General features: G+C 30.7%; 1 protein-coding gene across 1 annotated transcript in view; it reads right to left on the bottom strand.

Moving 5' to 3' along the window:
- Positions 1–264: 264 nt before the first annotated feature.
- Positions 265–16,752, bottom strand: part of LOC129908305 (ribosomal protein S6 kinase alpha-5) — a 62,557-nt gene continuing 46,069 nt past the window's right edge. Inside the window, exons 4-10 of the mRNA XM_055984714.1 lie at positions 4,001–4,085; positions 3,660–3,932; positions 3,358–3,597; positions 3,080–3,292; positions 2,919–3,010; positions 2,397–2,845; positions 265–2,325 (exon numbers count right to left, since the gene is read on the bottom strand). Coding sequence (XP_055840689.1) covers positions 1,032–2,325; positions 2,397–2,845; positions 2,919–3,010; positions 3,080–3,292; positions 3,358–3,597; positions 3,660–3,932; positions 4,001–4,085 — 2,646 coding nt within the window. The 3' untranslated portion in view covers positions 265–1,031. The remainder of the gene's footprint in view (positions 2,326–2,396; positions 2,846–2,918; positions 3,011–3,079; positions 3,293–3,357; positions 3,598–3,659; positions 3,933–4,000; positions 4,086–16,752) is intronic.

Here is a 16,752-nt window from a genome sequence, read left to right as displayed (position 1 = left end):
CTTATATGCATTCCTGTATTTTATAACTCAGGAAGAGCTTACTTATTCAATTTCAATTCACATGCCTTTTTTTCAACCATAAAGTGCTTCTGCTTCTGAACATAGACCTCGCATTAAAACGATATAGAAAATAAATAAATATAATCGAAAGAAAAATAAATTCCAAACAATAACATTTTGCATCACAAAAATAACCAACCAGAAGACAACAACAACGAAAACAAAACAAACCAAAAAAAAAAAACGATAAAAATGAAAACTTAATTATTTTTCAACACAATTAAAATGGTTTCAAGTTTAATATTTCATAAAATTTTTTTAATAAAGTATTCAATAGATACTTTTTGAAATGTGTGATTCATTTAACTTATAGAACAAAAATTGGTTATAAATAATTAAAAAAGAAAAATAATTATAATAATGAAGAAAAAAGAAATATATATTTAACAGTAGATTTGTATTGTATTGTTTCTTTGTTTTTTTTTTTAGTTTTAAACTTTTTTTTGTTTGATTTATATTTACAATGGATTTTGGATTTAAAAATTAGAAAAAGAAGAATAATTTTTTGTATAATTTCTTTATAAATGAAAATTAAATTTGGGCCAACATTGTTTTTAAAAAAATGGAGATTTATATCCTTTCTTTTTTTTTGAGAAAAAAAAAAAAACAAAAACAACTTAGAAAAAAACCATAACACTTGAAAAGAGAAAAATATAATGAATATAACTACTTAAGGCTACAATTCGGATATCCGGATTAAAATTCGAATATGAGCTTCGAAAAAACTCCGGAATTCCTTTGATTTTTTTTATAATTATTTTATAATTATTATAATTATTGGTTCGCCACAACAATATAGTAAATCTAAGTACCATTATTATTATTATTTTATTATTTGGAGACGACAGTGTGTTGTTGCGGTTGGGTTTTAATTGGTTTAATTGGTATTGGTGGTGGCAGCATGCTGTACAACATATTCGTTCATTCGAACAATCGAACGTAATGATGATCAGCATTCCGGCTAATATTGATCATTCGAAGACGAATCGCTGCCGCTGTGACCGTGTCATCATTGCTGAGGGTTTTCTCGATGCAGCTTCTTTCTTAATTTTAGGTACTCGTGGTGGTGGCATTGGCTTAGGGAATTGTCCACTACTTTCGTCGTCATTCTCATCCGCAGATGGTTCATCTTCTAAAGCCTTGTATTTTCTATCAATTTTAAAATGTTTCAATTGGCATTGATTAGAGTAAATCAATGCATTAAACATTTTCCAATATTTACGTCGAATTAAAATCTCACAAAGCTTATCTTTGCCATCGGCAACAAAACCATTTAGTTCTTCACCTTCCGAATCATCACATTTGAATGCATTGAATCTTTGATTGAGCACATTGATGATTGATGGTTTAGTTAGATTGCGACGTGTTCGTCGACGTGGTGCTGATTTTCGTATTTTTGAATTACGTGTAAATTTACTAGAACTTTCTTTAGTAGTTTCTTCATGAAGTGGCAGGATTATATCATTGTTATTGTTGATGGATGTGTTTAATTGTTCTTCGGAGGAGGAATTAACATCACAACTTCCCAGACCCTCCAGATGAGGAGTATGCAATTGATCGGCAGAAGTATTTTCTTGATCAGAGCTTTTACTCCGCCCCAAGCCACTGGTTGTATCGCCTTCGCTTTCATTGCAACCATTACTCCGTTGTATACTTTGATTGGATTCTGAACCATGTACAGAGCATATTGATGATGTTTTGCTCCACCTTTTCGCATCCACCACATCATCATCTGCTGCTGCTACTGCAACATCGGTGGTAACTTCTTCTGTTTCTTCTGCATCTTCATCATCTTCATTTTCAACCAAAACCACTTCCTCCTCTTCTTCGTCGTCTTCATTATGAATTTGTTGGTGCTTTTGTTGAACACCATTGGCATTGTGGCTGTTGTGTTTTTTCGTCATCATCCATGGATGCTGGAGTACTTCACCGACAGTTAAACGATTTGAATTCTCAACTTGCATGCAAGATGTAACCAAGTTTCGGAATTCCACCGACGTAGCCAGCCATCGAGGATTTTTCGTCGTCCACATATCACCTTTGAGTATTCGTTCACGGATCACAGCCTCGTTTGTTGTTCGGTCATTTTTGCCATGACGAAATGGTGCATGACCAATGACCATTGTGTAGAGCGTTGCTCCAAGCGACCAAATGTCAAATGCTTTTGAATATATTGCACTATCGGCAGATCGGAGTGCTTCTGGTGGGGCATAATCGAGCGTATAGCGTGGTGTGTCCTTCCAAACAACTCCTCTGCTATTATAACTGAAATTGATAACAAAAAAACAAATACAGTTAAAGATAAGAATGATTTTATGGTTTGTTAAAATGCTTACCTTGCTGATCCAAAATCAATAAGTTTTATTGATCGCATTTGTGGATCACAATAAACAACATTCTCTGGCTTAAGGTCACCGTGAATAAAATTTTTCGAATGAATATGTCGCACAACTTCGCTTAACCGTTGAAACACATTACAAGCTGTACTCTCCGATAGTCCATCTTCTTCATCAATATGATGAAACAACTCACAGCCACTAACAAACTCAGTTATTATAATTATGTTTGAGCCTGAGCGATATGTATTGATATAATCGAGAATGCCAGGATGACCGCGACATGCAATCAGAGCATCCACTTCGGCTGGTCGATATTTAGTTATTGGTATGACCTTAGCTGAATAGTCTTTATTGTTCTTTGGATGCGAGGCAATGTAACAGGTACCAAAACTTCCACTTGAATAACTACATTGATCCAACTTGAAGTCGGTTAATGGTGGTGGATTCTATAGAAAAAAAGGAAATGTTTTTCATAAAAATTCTATTCAAGATTGAACTTTCGAGAGATTGATTCTTTACCTTTAAAGGCGGATTACAGAATTCTTCTTCGTTGAATTGTCTGTTGTTGGTTGTCTTCTTTTGCAAGTGCTGAGGTGCTACATAGGAATACCCTTTAAAATAGAAACAAAAACAGTTGTTAGGAATTTTGAAAATAATGCAAGTTATTATAAGAAACTTACCTCTGAACAGTCTATTGGTATTTGGAGGAACTGGCGCCGGTGAATCAACAACAGAAAGTTTAGTAAATTCTTCACTAAAATTTCCAGTATCATCCTCGCAAGTGATTCTCGGCTTGAACGGAGCTTTTCTTCGTTTTCGCTTTAGATCTTGCCAGTTGATTCCATTGAAGAATGGATGTCTCTTGATTTCATCTGCATTTTTATTATTACCACCTGCACAAAGTTTAAATCAAAGGTTACAACTTTTGTAGAGACATAATTTAATAGAATAAACTTACCTAATCTCTTTTTTGGATCTTTGTGGAGCATTTTTAAAATGAAATCTTTAACAATTTCACCCAAACTTGAAGGCAGTGGTGGATCACTTTTTTGTATTCTTCGTGAGATATCATTTTGTGTGTTACGTTGTTCGACTACAGTGAATGGTGATGCACCAGTTAGAAGTTCATAAGTTAGAACACCAACAGACCACCAATCAACAGCGAGATCATGACCAGCTGGACAAGGACGAATTATTTCTAAGAAAACAAGAAATCATGTAAAGTTATGTCTCAACTTAAAATTTTAAAAAATATTTTACCAGGTGCCATATATTCTAATGTGCCACAAAAACTGTGCGCTCTTTGATTCGAGTCCGGTTTGAATATTTTCGATAAACCAAAATCAGCTAAAACAATATGACCATTGCCATCGAGTAAAATATTCTCTAGCTTAATGTCTCTGTAGATGATTCCCAGTTTGTGTAAATGTTCCAAAGCTAAAATAACTTCGGCAATGTAAATGCGAACATCATCTTCAGGGAAATGCTCTGATTTGTACAAATGTGTAAATAATTCACCGCCATTGACGTAATCTATGAATAAAAAAAGGATTGTGATAAGAAAGGAATTTTATTTTGTCATTGTGAGTTATTTAACTTACCTAAGATCAAATAAAGTTTAGAGTCTGTTTGGAAGGCATAATGCATACCCACAAGAAACGGACTTTGTTGTATTGCTTCTAGGACCTAAAATTAATAAAAGAAAAAAATAGAGATTATTATTAGTTATTGCATAAGAATTATTTCAGGCTTAATGTAACGATGAATTGATTAAGAGGGCAATTAAATCAGTCAGAAAAGCAATGGAGGATGCTAGAATATAGAAATGGAGAGGTAGACAATTTTGAACAAACTTGTTGGCTCATCGATAAAACTGGCCAACAATTTTCAACTTTTTAAAAGAAAGATTTTTTTTAAATTATCGACAAAATTTGGAGATTTTCGAAAAGCAATGTTTTGGAATCATTTAACTTACAGAATTTTCCGTTAATAAGGATATAGGAAATTTCATTAGCTGATATATCATTTTTGTTAAAAATTAGTTCTTAAAGTCTAAAATCACTAAAGACTGAAAAATTCGAAAATATTTGACATTTATGCATTTTTGAAAATGATGAGCTCAACACTTTTGTTTGAAAACTAAAAGCTGAAACACAATCACGCTTTGCCGTCGATTTTGACAACTGCCAAAAGTTCAACCATACGAAATCTGTATAACCTCCCACAATGACGCTTTTCTTACGTACGCTTTTTTTGACAAACGTAAGGAAACGTAAGAAAGCAAGCAAAAGTTCAACCAGACTGAACTTTTGCTCGCTTTCTGACATTTATCAGACATAGTTACAGTCACCCACATTATTATTGCGCCAAATGTGAAAAAAAAAAAATAAATTATTGCAAACCTAGGTGTGTTTTTTAATTTCTCTATATAGATTTTGCACAAAAAAACGACATCGAGATATTTTAAATCAAAACAATTTACGTTTTAAAAACAAAAATAATTTAATGATGTTGTAGACTGAGTTTTATTGTTAAAAACAATTTATTTTGATTGGTTTTGTTTTTATAACTATAGGATTAAAGAATAAACAAATTTCTATGCATTTTTTAAACACATTAATATCCTTTTTCATTTTTCCACAATTAAATCAAGATAAAGACCTGGCCCAATAATTTTGTGAGTGACTGTGTTTTTTTATATTTGACAGATGATTTTTGTTTCAATCAGCTGTTCGAAGTCAAAGTGACAGAAGCGCGCTTTGAGGATTTCTCAACGTAACGCGATGATGCGTCTGGCAAAGCGTGATTGTGTTTCAGCTTTAAAGAAGCTAATTAGGCTATAACCTAAAACAAATCTGCACAAAATCTGGTCTGGGGTTCGAATCCCAAGACGACTCAATACTTTCTTTTTGCATGCAAACATTTTTTTAAATTTTTCATTGCGTTATCGCGTAAAATTATCGTCCATAAACCTACTTTACAGAAATTTTTTATATTCAAAAAGTATAAAGGTTTTGTGGATTATGTATTAGTCAATTTCTCAAACGTTTTATTCTGTCAAGAAGCGATGGATTTCTTTGAAACACAAGGAACAAAATAATAAACATATTCAAAATGTCAACACAGACAAAAAAAAACAACTGAGGTCAGATCCAAATAAGAAAATTTTGCCTACACGAATTTTGGACACGAATCCCAAAAGACAGCCAAGTTATTTTTTGGTTCTGGCTTTTAGCAGGCCAATATTAGCAATGCCATGATCCTTAGCATTAGGTCTAAAACGAAAATGTGAGATGCGACTTCTGGGGAATTATAAATAAGTTCAGCCTTTTAAGCTTTGTAATAACACAAAAGTTGTTTATTCAAGACCTTCAATATAAAAATGCTTAATACAAGTGTGAAAAATTAACATCTTTCAATTATTGTTTGAAAATTGATCAAAATATATACAACATTAAACATTATGAAGGTCAGAATTCAATTTAACACCAACAAAATATGACCTAATATAGAATAAATTAAGCATAAATCAAAAGTTTCATTATTTAAACTAGAGATTTTATAACTCTTCGTGATAAGTTACTTTCAACAATAGCATATATTGGAAATTTCCCTTTCTTATACCTTCCTTTCACTTATAAATTCCTCAATTCAACAGAAAAAGTAAGAAACAAAATATCACGATCTCTCATTTATTCTGATTTGATCACATTTTTTATTTGCCATCGGCATGCATATGCTTGACCTATTTTTTTACACGCCAAAGCCACAAAGTGTAAAGGAATTATTTAAAAAATAAAAAAGCGAAATCAGCCAAAATGAAAAATTATAAAAAGTAGACAAAAAAATGAAAAACAATAACTAACAAGCAGAAAATTCATTCACACAATTAAATAATTTGTTTCTCTCTTAGTCATCATTTTGGTTTTGTTTTTTTTTTTTAAATGCAACTTAAACCTCTAAAATAAAATTTTAATTGAAGATAGCAACAAACAGCCAAAAAAATGTGAAAGTTATGAGAGAATTAAAAATGCTTATGTCATGGTAGAAGGAAACCATCAAATAATAAAATAATTTATAATTTGATACAAAAATTTTGAATTAAAAAAAAAAAGAGAACACAAAAAAACCAAACCACAAGAATAGACCAAAAAAGCGACGAAGCAAACGAAAAAAAAATTAATACTTTCACTCATATTGGAAGTAGTTTCGACCAATTGGCTTTTAAATGAAATTTTCCCAAGTCAAAAAGAAAGGTATGATACAACAATTTTAATTTTGTTCTTTTTTTTTTTGATTTTGGTATCAACCAAGTTTGTGTTTGCTGTTGCCAACGGGGTACTTGAAATTGACCTAATTGTGCTTAACAATCACGAAAATGTTGCTCGAGAAGTTTCTTTTATGTGTTAACTGAAGCCGATGATGAGAGATTTTTTTTTATTTTGTGCTATCTGTTGAACCTCAAACCAACTTGTTGCTTAATTTGGTTCAATTTATCATAAGAATGTCACAGAGACGGAGATATTGCCCAAAAAAATGTAAGGTGAGAAAATTTAAGGAGGTCAACATCACTCATCGATTTTTTGACTAAGCGAAAGAAGAATACCAATTTCGTTTAGATATTACTTCCGTTTCCGGTTGTTATTATAGGCCAGTTGATGACAAGTTATTGGCAGTGATTTCTATGGTGCCATACAAAAAATTAGTCTATGAAATATGCAGCCACAAGAGAACTTGAAAAAAGTCTTAGATTGAATCTTCGTCTGATGGGTTTGGAATCTGTAAAATATGCTGACTTCATTTTCGTCCCAGTTTAATTCCAAAATACACTCAATAAAATCTTTTCTTGAGTATTCCCTTCTTTTTTGCATTCAAATGGGTGTTTTGGAACTACACCAATAAAATTGCATTAAAAAACTGGTAAACATACAACAATTAAAATTTCATATACATCTATAAGGCTTTTAAAAAGCTTTCCTCAGAAAATAATATAGAGGTCATAACTTGGTCAACTATTTGAAATTGTATCAATTAGTCTTTTAGAACATTAGCATGGTTTCTGTAGTTAGTGAGCTTATAGAAATAAGATAAAGCAGAGATTTCGGAAAGATTTCTTTAACGGCCTCAGACTGCATATATCGAAAAAAATTTTTTTTTCTTTTAAAATCAATAAAAATGCATAAATTTGAATATAATAAAACCATTTGGAAGTAATTGGAACAAAGATTCCTTTTTTCATTTTTTTAGCTTATTTAAAACATTACTTTGAGGCCTTTAATTTGTATAATGTTCTCCGTTTTCCATAAAGAGAAACCCTACCGAAGCTTAAACGAAATTATATTATAGCTTCTGGAATACTGAAATTTAAGATGGTTGCCCTGTTTAGTGTTTTTTTTTTTTTTTTCAATTTTATAGTTGAATTTCTACTTTTTCAACTTTTTTAACCCAGTTCCAGTTTGGGTACTTTGAAATTGGACAAAAGCTAGTGCATCTCTGTTCTCTTTATTTGTTCTTGTTGTACAATATAAATAAAACTAACTTCCGCATGGCGGCGTTGCTTTCTTTTGTGTTTTTATTTTTATTGATTGCATTTTAGTGGCGTAATATTCAAAGGAAATAATTATTTGATGAAAAAATAATAAAAATAAGTGTTTAAAAAACAATACAAAATGTTTCGATATTTTTTTCGTTTCTTTAATCAGACTATTCATGAAACGGTGTAAACTCTGGGTAAACTTGGTTAAATGTGGTAAAGTGGTAAATGTGTCAAAATTTTGTATGGCTTTGACAGTTATTTTACCAGGTTTACCAAGAGTTTATACCGTTGCATGAATAACTCTAATTTTTTCTCAATCGGTGTTGTTGTTTAAATTTTTTTACGTTAAAAAAGTTTCAAAATGTTCTGATTTCATATTTTTTTACAAAAAGAACCCAAACAGACCTATTAAGAGAATCGTATCGGAAAGTTGACTGGAAATTTGGGCAAGAAAAATCTCCTTAACTCGATTTGATCGTCTACCTAAATTTCCGTTCAGAAAATGACGTTGACCAAATGTCTAGTCTAGTTTCTAATTATTCCTGAATGTTCAAATGATTTCTTGTGACAGTTTAAAGGCAGACACAACATGGTGAACAAATTTACAATCTGTTGTTCTTTCGTTCTGTTCGCTTACTTTATTAAAAAAAAAAAAAATGAAATTATCTGTCATAAAATATATTTCAAATCCAACTTCGAGAATAAGATAATTTGATAAAATCTCAAAATTGCAAGCGTTGGAAATAAAAACAATTTGAAAATTCTATTTTCATTTAGATCATTATCTATGTTAAATGTTTGATATTAATTTAAATGTACCAAAAAATTAATGAAATAAGTAAAATAAAACTCCTTGAAATTTAACCCACCCCATGTGACAAACCTGTTGAATGCACCCGACTTTCTCGAGCAATTGGAAATTTTAATCAAATAAATATGCAAAAAAAAAAAACAACATTAAAAATAGATACAAATAAAAAAAGCGAAAGCGAAAACATTAGCGTATATAATGTTTGTAAGTCGATGTATGTATATGTGTCGTTTGGAATCACCATGGACACAAACAAAAATAGGCAAAAGAAAATTGCACAAAAACAAATAACAACAACAACAAAAGTGTGAAAACACGAATTCACCTTGTGCGCAGTAAAAGGTTAATAACGATGGAAATAAGCAATCGAAATGAAACAACAAGGTGCCAAGGAGAAGTTGTTGTTGTTATTTCTATTGTTTTTTTTTGTACTGTTTGGTTACTTAGTTAGATATTGTTTTTTTTTCTTTTTTGCGAAATGTTTTGCAATAAAATAAAAGATGTCGCCATTGCGGTTGGAATCAAAACAAAAAACTTAGAAAAATAAATCTGCAAATATATACAAATAGTAGTATAGAGATTACGTATAAAAGAAACGAATAGTGGGTGGGCAAAAATAGCAAAAAGAAACGAAAGAAATATGCATCATTTAGTTTTTTAGTTGAACGATTTTACCACAATCATTTGCAATGAAAAAAAAAATCCAGTTTAGTCAAAGTGCCGGCTCAGTAAAAAAAAAAATAAAAATAACTTGAAAGAAACATTGTAGATTTTCATGGTTCGTGCAAGCTATTTGACGTTGCCATTGATTTATAAATAACCATTGGCTTGACACAAAGTTGCTATAAAGCTGAGATAAGACAGCCAGTGGGCTGTATCTCTGACGTCAAAATGACGTTTAAGAGGTATGCATTTTACTTATATAAATTCTTTGGGATAGATTTTAATGTCATTTGAAAGGGGGGATTTTTTATATGATAGATAGCATGACTGCATTAGAAGCTGCAATGTATTAATAATAAGAAATCGAATAAACAAAACATATAACTACTTGTGTGAGCTGGTTAAGAAAGATTCCTATAGCCGGTTCAACGCAATCGTTATACAAGATATAAGATAGAGGTGGTCACGTGGCCTTATAACCGCGGTACATTAGTTTGATCGCATGTTTAATTTTCTAGAATTAAACAAATTTCGCTAGAGTGATAAGTTTTCAAGTTAAAATCAAAAAGTTTACTTATATAACTTAACAGTTAAACCTGGGGCCGAATTACGGCATACGATTACGGTCATACGGGTATACGGGTTTTGAATATTGCTGTCTCTATTTAATTAGTAGAAAAAGATAGAGACATATAGCGTCAGTACGTTAACGTATGATCGTAATCGTATGCCGTAATTTGTCCCCTGGTAAAATGGTAAATATGGTAAACAAACAGGTCCACCCCATATAAAACTTTGACATATTTACCAGGTTTACCATCGTTTCATGAATACCCCTAAAGTAAGAAGAAAATAACACATCACTTTCTTAGGCCATGTGTGAATTCTGTTAAAATTGTTGACTTTGGTTAAATTTTGACACTTGCGTGGTAAATAAAGTAGGCTAAAATGTACAACAGGATAAAATTTTTACCAAGATGAAAATTTTAACCCAAATTTTAACGCACACAGCTTTAAGATATTTGGTCTAAATTGAGAATTGGTATGGTTGAAATGCGCTGCCTGTGGTGTAAATTTGAACTAAACATCAAAAAGTGATAGAAACTTGTATTGCCTTGGAAGAAGATTATTCTTATAAAAACTTTTTTGAATAGGGATTAATTTTTGCGTAGCATGAGTGTAGGAAATTGTGGTGAAAAATACAATTTTATGGTCTTTTTCATTAAACAAACAAGCATTTATTTCTGAAATTAACCATTTTCAACTTTTTTCGGGAAAGCATTTGTACTAAAATGTCAAGATTTGAAGTAAAAGATTCTATTTTTTTTTATTATAAAGAGAACAAAACGACTTGTTCTTTAGGCAACAATTGAAGTTTTAAAAAATCAAGATCGACGAGAAATGTGAAGTTCTTTTAACCTTGTTTCGGTAAGCGTTTGTACTAAAATACCAAGCTCTATTGCCTTGATGTAGATTGTCAGACAAATTTGAAGTTCAAAATGGAGTCAAACAGTGCTGTATCCTGTGACCATTTTTTGTTCATATTTTTGTCCAAAAAGAACCCAAACAGACCTGTTATTTAAGCTTTTGTTCATGCAGCTTTTTCAAAGATTACTTTGACGTTTGTAGTTATGACCAAATATATAGTCTATAGATGATTTCGTTTGACATCTTGAAGGTAGACAAAACATGCTAAACAAATTTCGTTCTGTTCGTTTACTTTATTAAAAAATAAAATATGAGCGATGTACTGCGCACGCAGCCTTGAAAATAAAAACAGGGATTTGATGAAGTCTTATCTGAAATATCAAGATTACGAGGACGACTTTTTCTCACAGCCTGCAGAGGGAGGCAGAAAGGGGTCACGGTGTCGTATGTGTAACATTTTCGAGGTTAACGAATAAATAAACCTCATATTTATTTTATTTTATTATTATAATGAAAACACCCTTCTGAATCTTTTGTGATCTTTTCCAAACTAGCTAGACCTTGTCTTTTATTTTCAAAAATGCGATTTTTGAATTTTGAGAGAAAATCTATTAAATTCCTAAAATAATATTTTATTAAAAGTTGTGCAAGGAAGCAAAAAACCTCATTGCTTTTAAGGTTAACATCCTTAAGAAAGGGGTCAATTAAAAACACTGAATGCGTAAAAAGCAACTTCTGTTCGATGTTCTTTTTACTTAAAACAAAAAAATGTCCCGATATAGATCGTCTTAAGGAGGACAATAATTTTACTTTGTAGCAAGTAAACAATCCTGTTTGCATTTTTGCCAACAAAACCAGGTGGTGGCAATTACATATTCCGAAATCTGCATGACGGGTAGGTATATCTATAAGAAACGACAACAAAAAACAAGGAAAACAAACTCAGCAATCTTCTTCATGCGCGTGATGCGTTTCCTCGTTATCGCACTTGTGTTTGCATTTTTTTTTTTTCGTTGTACATTTTTTATATACAAATTGTATCTTCTTTCTTTCTGTTTATTTATTTTATTTTTTTGTGAAATACAGATTCAGAGACTTAACTAAACAGTCAGCCACTGACTTAACTTGTGTGTTGTTGTTATTTTTTTTTTTTTTTTCAAATATACGAAATAAAAAACTATGGTTGCGCTGCTGTAGCGGTTCGGTGATCATTACACACTTGATGTGATAAGAAGGCCACGACATGTTGTTTACTGTACTTTATATTTTATTATTTTTTTTTTTTTTTGTATTCGTCTTCCATCTATTACCTCTTCCCCTTGATCAACCTTCTTTTTTTTTTGGGCTCTTAATAGAATTTAAATTTGTTATTCTTGTGGAAATCAGTATCTAGACTGAGGAGTGTTTTGTGTTGTTTTTATTACAAAACATACTTAACTTATACCTGCGTACCCGCAGATAGATAAGTATGTATTAGTATAAAAATTAAATCATTATAATTACACTGTGATAGTTCAAAAAACCGACAGAGGGCTCTCATGTCTACTAAAGATAATTCGAGTATGCTGAACACGATGGCGTATTCAGTTTTTCTGGATTAGGTCAAATAAGAAAGATTTTTGCGTTTGAAATTTTGTTTGCACATGCCAAAAATGAGGGTATAAAACACCATATATTTTCCAATTTTTGATTTTGTATCGATGTAAAATGATGTAAAATCTATTTTTTGGAAGGATTATACGTAAAAGAAGTTATTTGAAAAAAAATCTGTCGAATGACATTTTAAATCATTATTTTATGGCAAAAGACGTCGACTTTTTTTTCACTTTTTCTTAAATTTTTTAACTATAAAGGTACAAATTAATACGAAAATTCAAAAATTTTTTTGTACACACCTTTTATGTGTTAGTACTCTGGAATATTATACATATGTAGATGTAGATATTTAATTACAAAATCAGGCATGGTATCAATATTTTTATTTAAATTTTTTTTTAAGTTCAAAAACTATTTTTTTTCTTAAGGTTCATACCTTTGAGATTCACTCTTTGACAAAAAAATACTCTTGAATATCCAACTTTCATTATAAAAAAGAATAAGTTAAAAACTTTAACTATCTCACTGTTAAAAGTGCAACCTACTTTTAACATAAACTGTAATGATTTGTTGAAAAATCACAAAAGTTGCCGTAACTTTTTCGGAGTTTCAAAAAAACTTGCTCATACTTTCAGACATGGCCGATCGTACCAAAAGCCCCTTTTTTCATATTGCAAGTTTTGCCAGTTTTATTTTTTTTTGTCATACAACATAGTAAAAAAACGATTTTGCCCCCCACTTCCCCTACATATGTATTGCATTTAAACATTTTGTAATTTTTTTGTTTTATAAACTAAAAATTTGAGAAAAAATATGGTTTTACTGCTACTTTTTCACTCTCAAGCCATATTCTATCCCGAAACACAAGATCAAATCGTTGCCACAGAGTGCTGCATTTTAATTTAAGTAAAACGAAAAATACCAGAAAATTTGAAGAAAAATCGACGATTTTTTGCCATAAAATAATGATTTCAAATGACATTCGACAGATTTTTTTTCGATAACTTCTTTTACGAATAATACTTCTCAAAAAATAGATTCTCCGTCATTTTACATCGATATAAAATTAAAAATTGGAAAATATATATTGTTTTATATCCTCATTTTTGGCATGTGCAAACAAAATTTCAAACACAAAACTCTTTCTTATTTGACCTAATCCAGAAAAACTGAGTACGCCATCGTGTTCAGCATACTCGAATTATCTTTAGTAGACGTGAGAGCCCTCTGTCGGAAAAATAAAGTTCCATTTTCGAACACAGTGTTATTATCAATCAACTATTATATACAATGCTGTGTAAAAAATGAAAAAGGAAAACAATGCAATTTCAAACAAAAAATATTTGAATTTTTGTTATCCTTGTCTTGAGAAGATTAAAAAGCTAAAACGAGTTGATGTTAAGAACAAAGAATCGGAAATATTTTAAGATAAACAAATTATTAAACTATTAAAGAAAAGCATAAAAATGAGATAACTTAATTTTCGACAGTTGACTTAGTTTTAAAATTTGTTTAAAATCTAAAATTTTTCAAAATCTTTTCTTAATAAAACAACTCTCATTCAATTTTTCATTTTATATAAACAAATTGGCAGTTTCAAGACAACTCATACCAACACGATACAACTCTTATCTCCACTCAGAACAACCCAACACGGTACACCGTGTCGAATTTATTGAAAATTTTTAATAGTACTAGGAGTTTAACAGTTAAATACAAGAATCTATGAAAGTGAAACCTAAAAAAAACTTAGAGTGCAAAAAATTTTATATTTTTTTTTTTTTTGAAAAACCTAATAATTTCGTCAAAAAATTGTATTTTATATTTTAAAGTTGAATAACTTCGAAAAGCGGCGGTTTATCAAAAAAAATTAATGACGGAATTTTTTAGAGCGTTTAATTTTACACAAGATAATGATTTAGTCTAGCTTTTTTGATGAACCATTAAAAAATTGTATAATTTTAAACTCAAAAACACAATCTTTCCCATGTACCTAAATCATATGGGAAACTGAAATTTTAGCTGTAACTTTTACAGTATTTTTTTTCATCATTTCCAACAATATTTTTGATATTTTCAATATAACTTTAAACAAAAAAACATTTTTTTTTTGCAATCAGTCTAATGGGACACCCTTTAAAAAAATCTGTTCCATTTTACTTTTTTTGATGATTATCACAAAACTTACTAGCTCTTTAGAACGCTTAAATGAAATTTATGGTTAATTAGATTTAACTAAAATCACCCGAAGTCTATATTAAGGCTTGGCCACACCGAAGGGTATGCGGTAGGGGGACGGGTAGCGGTAACGATATTTTTATTTAAAAAAAAATTACACATCTGAACGTTGATGTGTCAGTTTGGAATTTTTTTCATACAAGTACCCGTACCGCTATCGCATATACCCTCCGGTGTGGTCTAGCCTTTAAGAGGCTCGACCGTTGGAGACAATCCATAACACAAGCTGGAATTCAACCAAAAACCAACTCGAACTTTTCACATTGAATAAAATTGTAGTACTATTTGAGTCTAAAAAAGATCCGTATCGCGTACTTTTTTGAAGGAAACTGATGAACATATTCGCCATTATGATTCTTTTCGAACTTAATTCGTTTTCTAAAGTCGTTTTTTTTTTACTACTCAAATAATACGCAAATATGTATAAAAAAGATATAATTTCTGTATGACTTTTTCTTAGAACTTGTTGCTTTGAGGCATAATTCAAACACACCTAGGATATTTTCGTTGAACGGATGGATAATATCCGTGTTTTTTTTGGGTAACTTATTACTTAGCTCAGTAAAATTTTGGACGGAAAACAACAACAAATGAATGTTAAGGATAAACAAAAGTTTTGTTAGGTATTTGTTGTTTTACAGAAAAAAATTTGTATCTAAACTTAAATACATTTTTTACCCTTCAACCACAAAGGATCATTAATAAAATAAAAAAAATTAATAGTTTGTTGTTGTTTACGGCATAAAAAGTTTAATCAGGTAAATACTGAGTACCAATAAAACACGGCTAATGTAATAGATCTGTAAATTTGTTTGACAGATTAGATGTTTTAAGCCGAAAACTCATTATTAGCCCCGTTCCTCAGGAACCCTTCAAGCAAGAAAACGGAGTTCTGTTTGATCTCTCCATTTGGACACGCCATTTCACTCACACATTTACAACTTTTTGTGTATGAACACAAATTCGAAGGAAAAATCGTGGTGAAAATACCAATACATATGCAATCGGCTCCGCGGTGATCCGTCGGACTCACTTCGGAGCCGATTCGGACCGAGATCGGACTCGTTTGCTTGAAGGGAAGTGGTAGTTTTCCATGAGTAATAACACTGTCCAACATCAAAATTTTCCAGACCGTTGTTTATCATTTCTTAATAATTTTAGGTTGCTGATTCCAATAATAACATTAGTTTTTTTCTAGCAGCTCTAGTTTTTAAATTATTCATACATGAAAAGGCATAGAAATTCATAACAAAAAAAAAAATTTTTTTTGTATTTTTATTTTATTTACTGAACCGAAATACATTACATTCGAAACAAACTTTTGCCAACAAAACTTTAAAAACGCTTGTAATAAGAAAATCTTAAAAAAATATTATGAAATCACCCCAGAAATGTGAAAAATTAAAATATCTTAAAAATAGAGCTCCTAGAAAGCAACCAGTGTGATTTCATTAGGTTCGATATGAAAATTTCTGGAAAATGTTAACAAACAGTTAAAATAAACATACATAACTTAAAAATAAGTAGGAAATTACCCCAAAATGTGAAAACCTAAAATATTTCAAAAAATAGAAAATATTAGAAAAATTAATGTGATTTTAGGGTTTACTGACCCCAAACACATTAATTTTAATATAAATGTTTCTGGAAAATTTTAATAAACGCTCAAAATAAGGAAAACTTCAAAATTAATATGAATACTCCCCCACATACAGGGTGTCCCAAAAGTTAACGTCGAAACGAAAACGGTAGATAGGGTAGGTGGTGACAGTTATCAGAAAAATAATAAAAAAAATCGCAGCCATATATTTAGAGAGTTATGGGCATTTGAAAAAAAGTCGAAAAAATGGTCACCCTGTGACGGTTTTTCATATGCCGTGACTACAACTCATTTTTTTCTTTTGTTACGGAACCTTGAATAACCCTGCTATCAAATGCATTCAAAAATTTTAACTCAGCTGCATCAGTTTTAAAGAAAATATTACTTTTTTACCCAACTTAGTACTAAAAAAATTTTACATGACTCTAATTCAATGAGCCGTAGTGTAAAAAAAATGCACTACGATGTTTCGGCAAGTTGC

Source organism: Episyrphus balteatus, chromosome 2, assembly GCF_945859705.1.
Source record: "Episyrphus balteatus chromosome 2, idEpiBalt1.1, whole genome shotgun sequence".
NCBI classification, from domain to species: Eukaryota; Metazoa; Arthropoda; class Insecta; order Diptera; family Syrphidae; genus Episyrphus; species Episyrphus balteatus.
The sequence above is the reverse complement of the archived record's forward strand: the minus strand, read 5'-3'. Positions and strand labels throughout refer to the sequence as shown.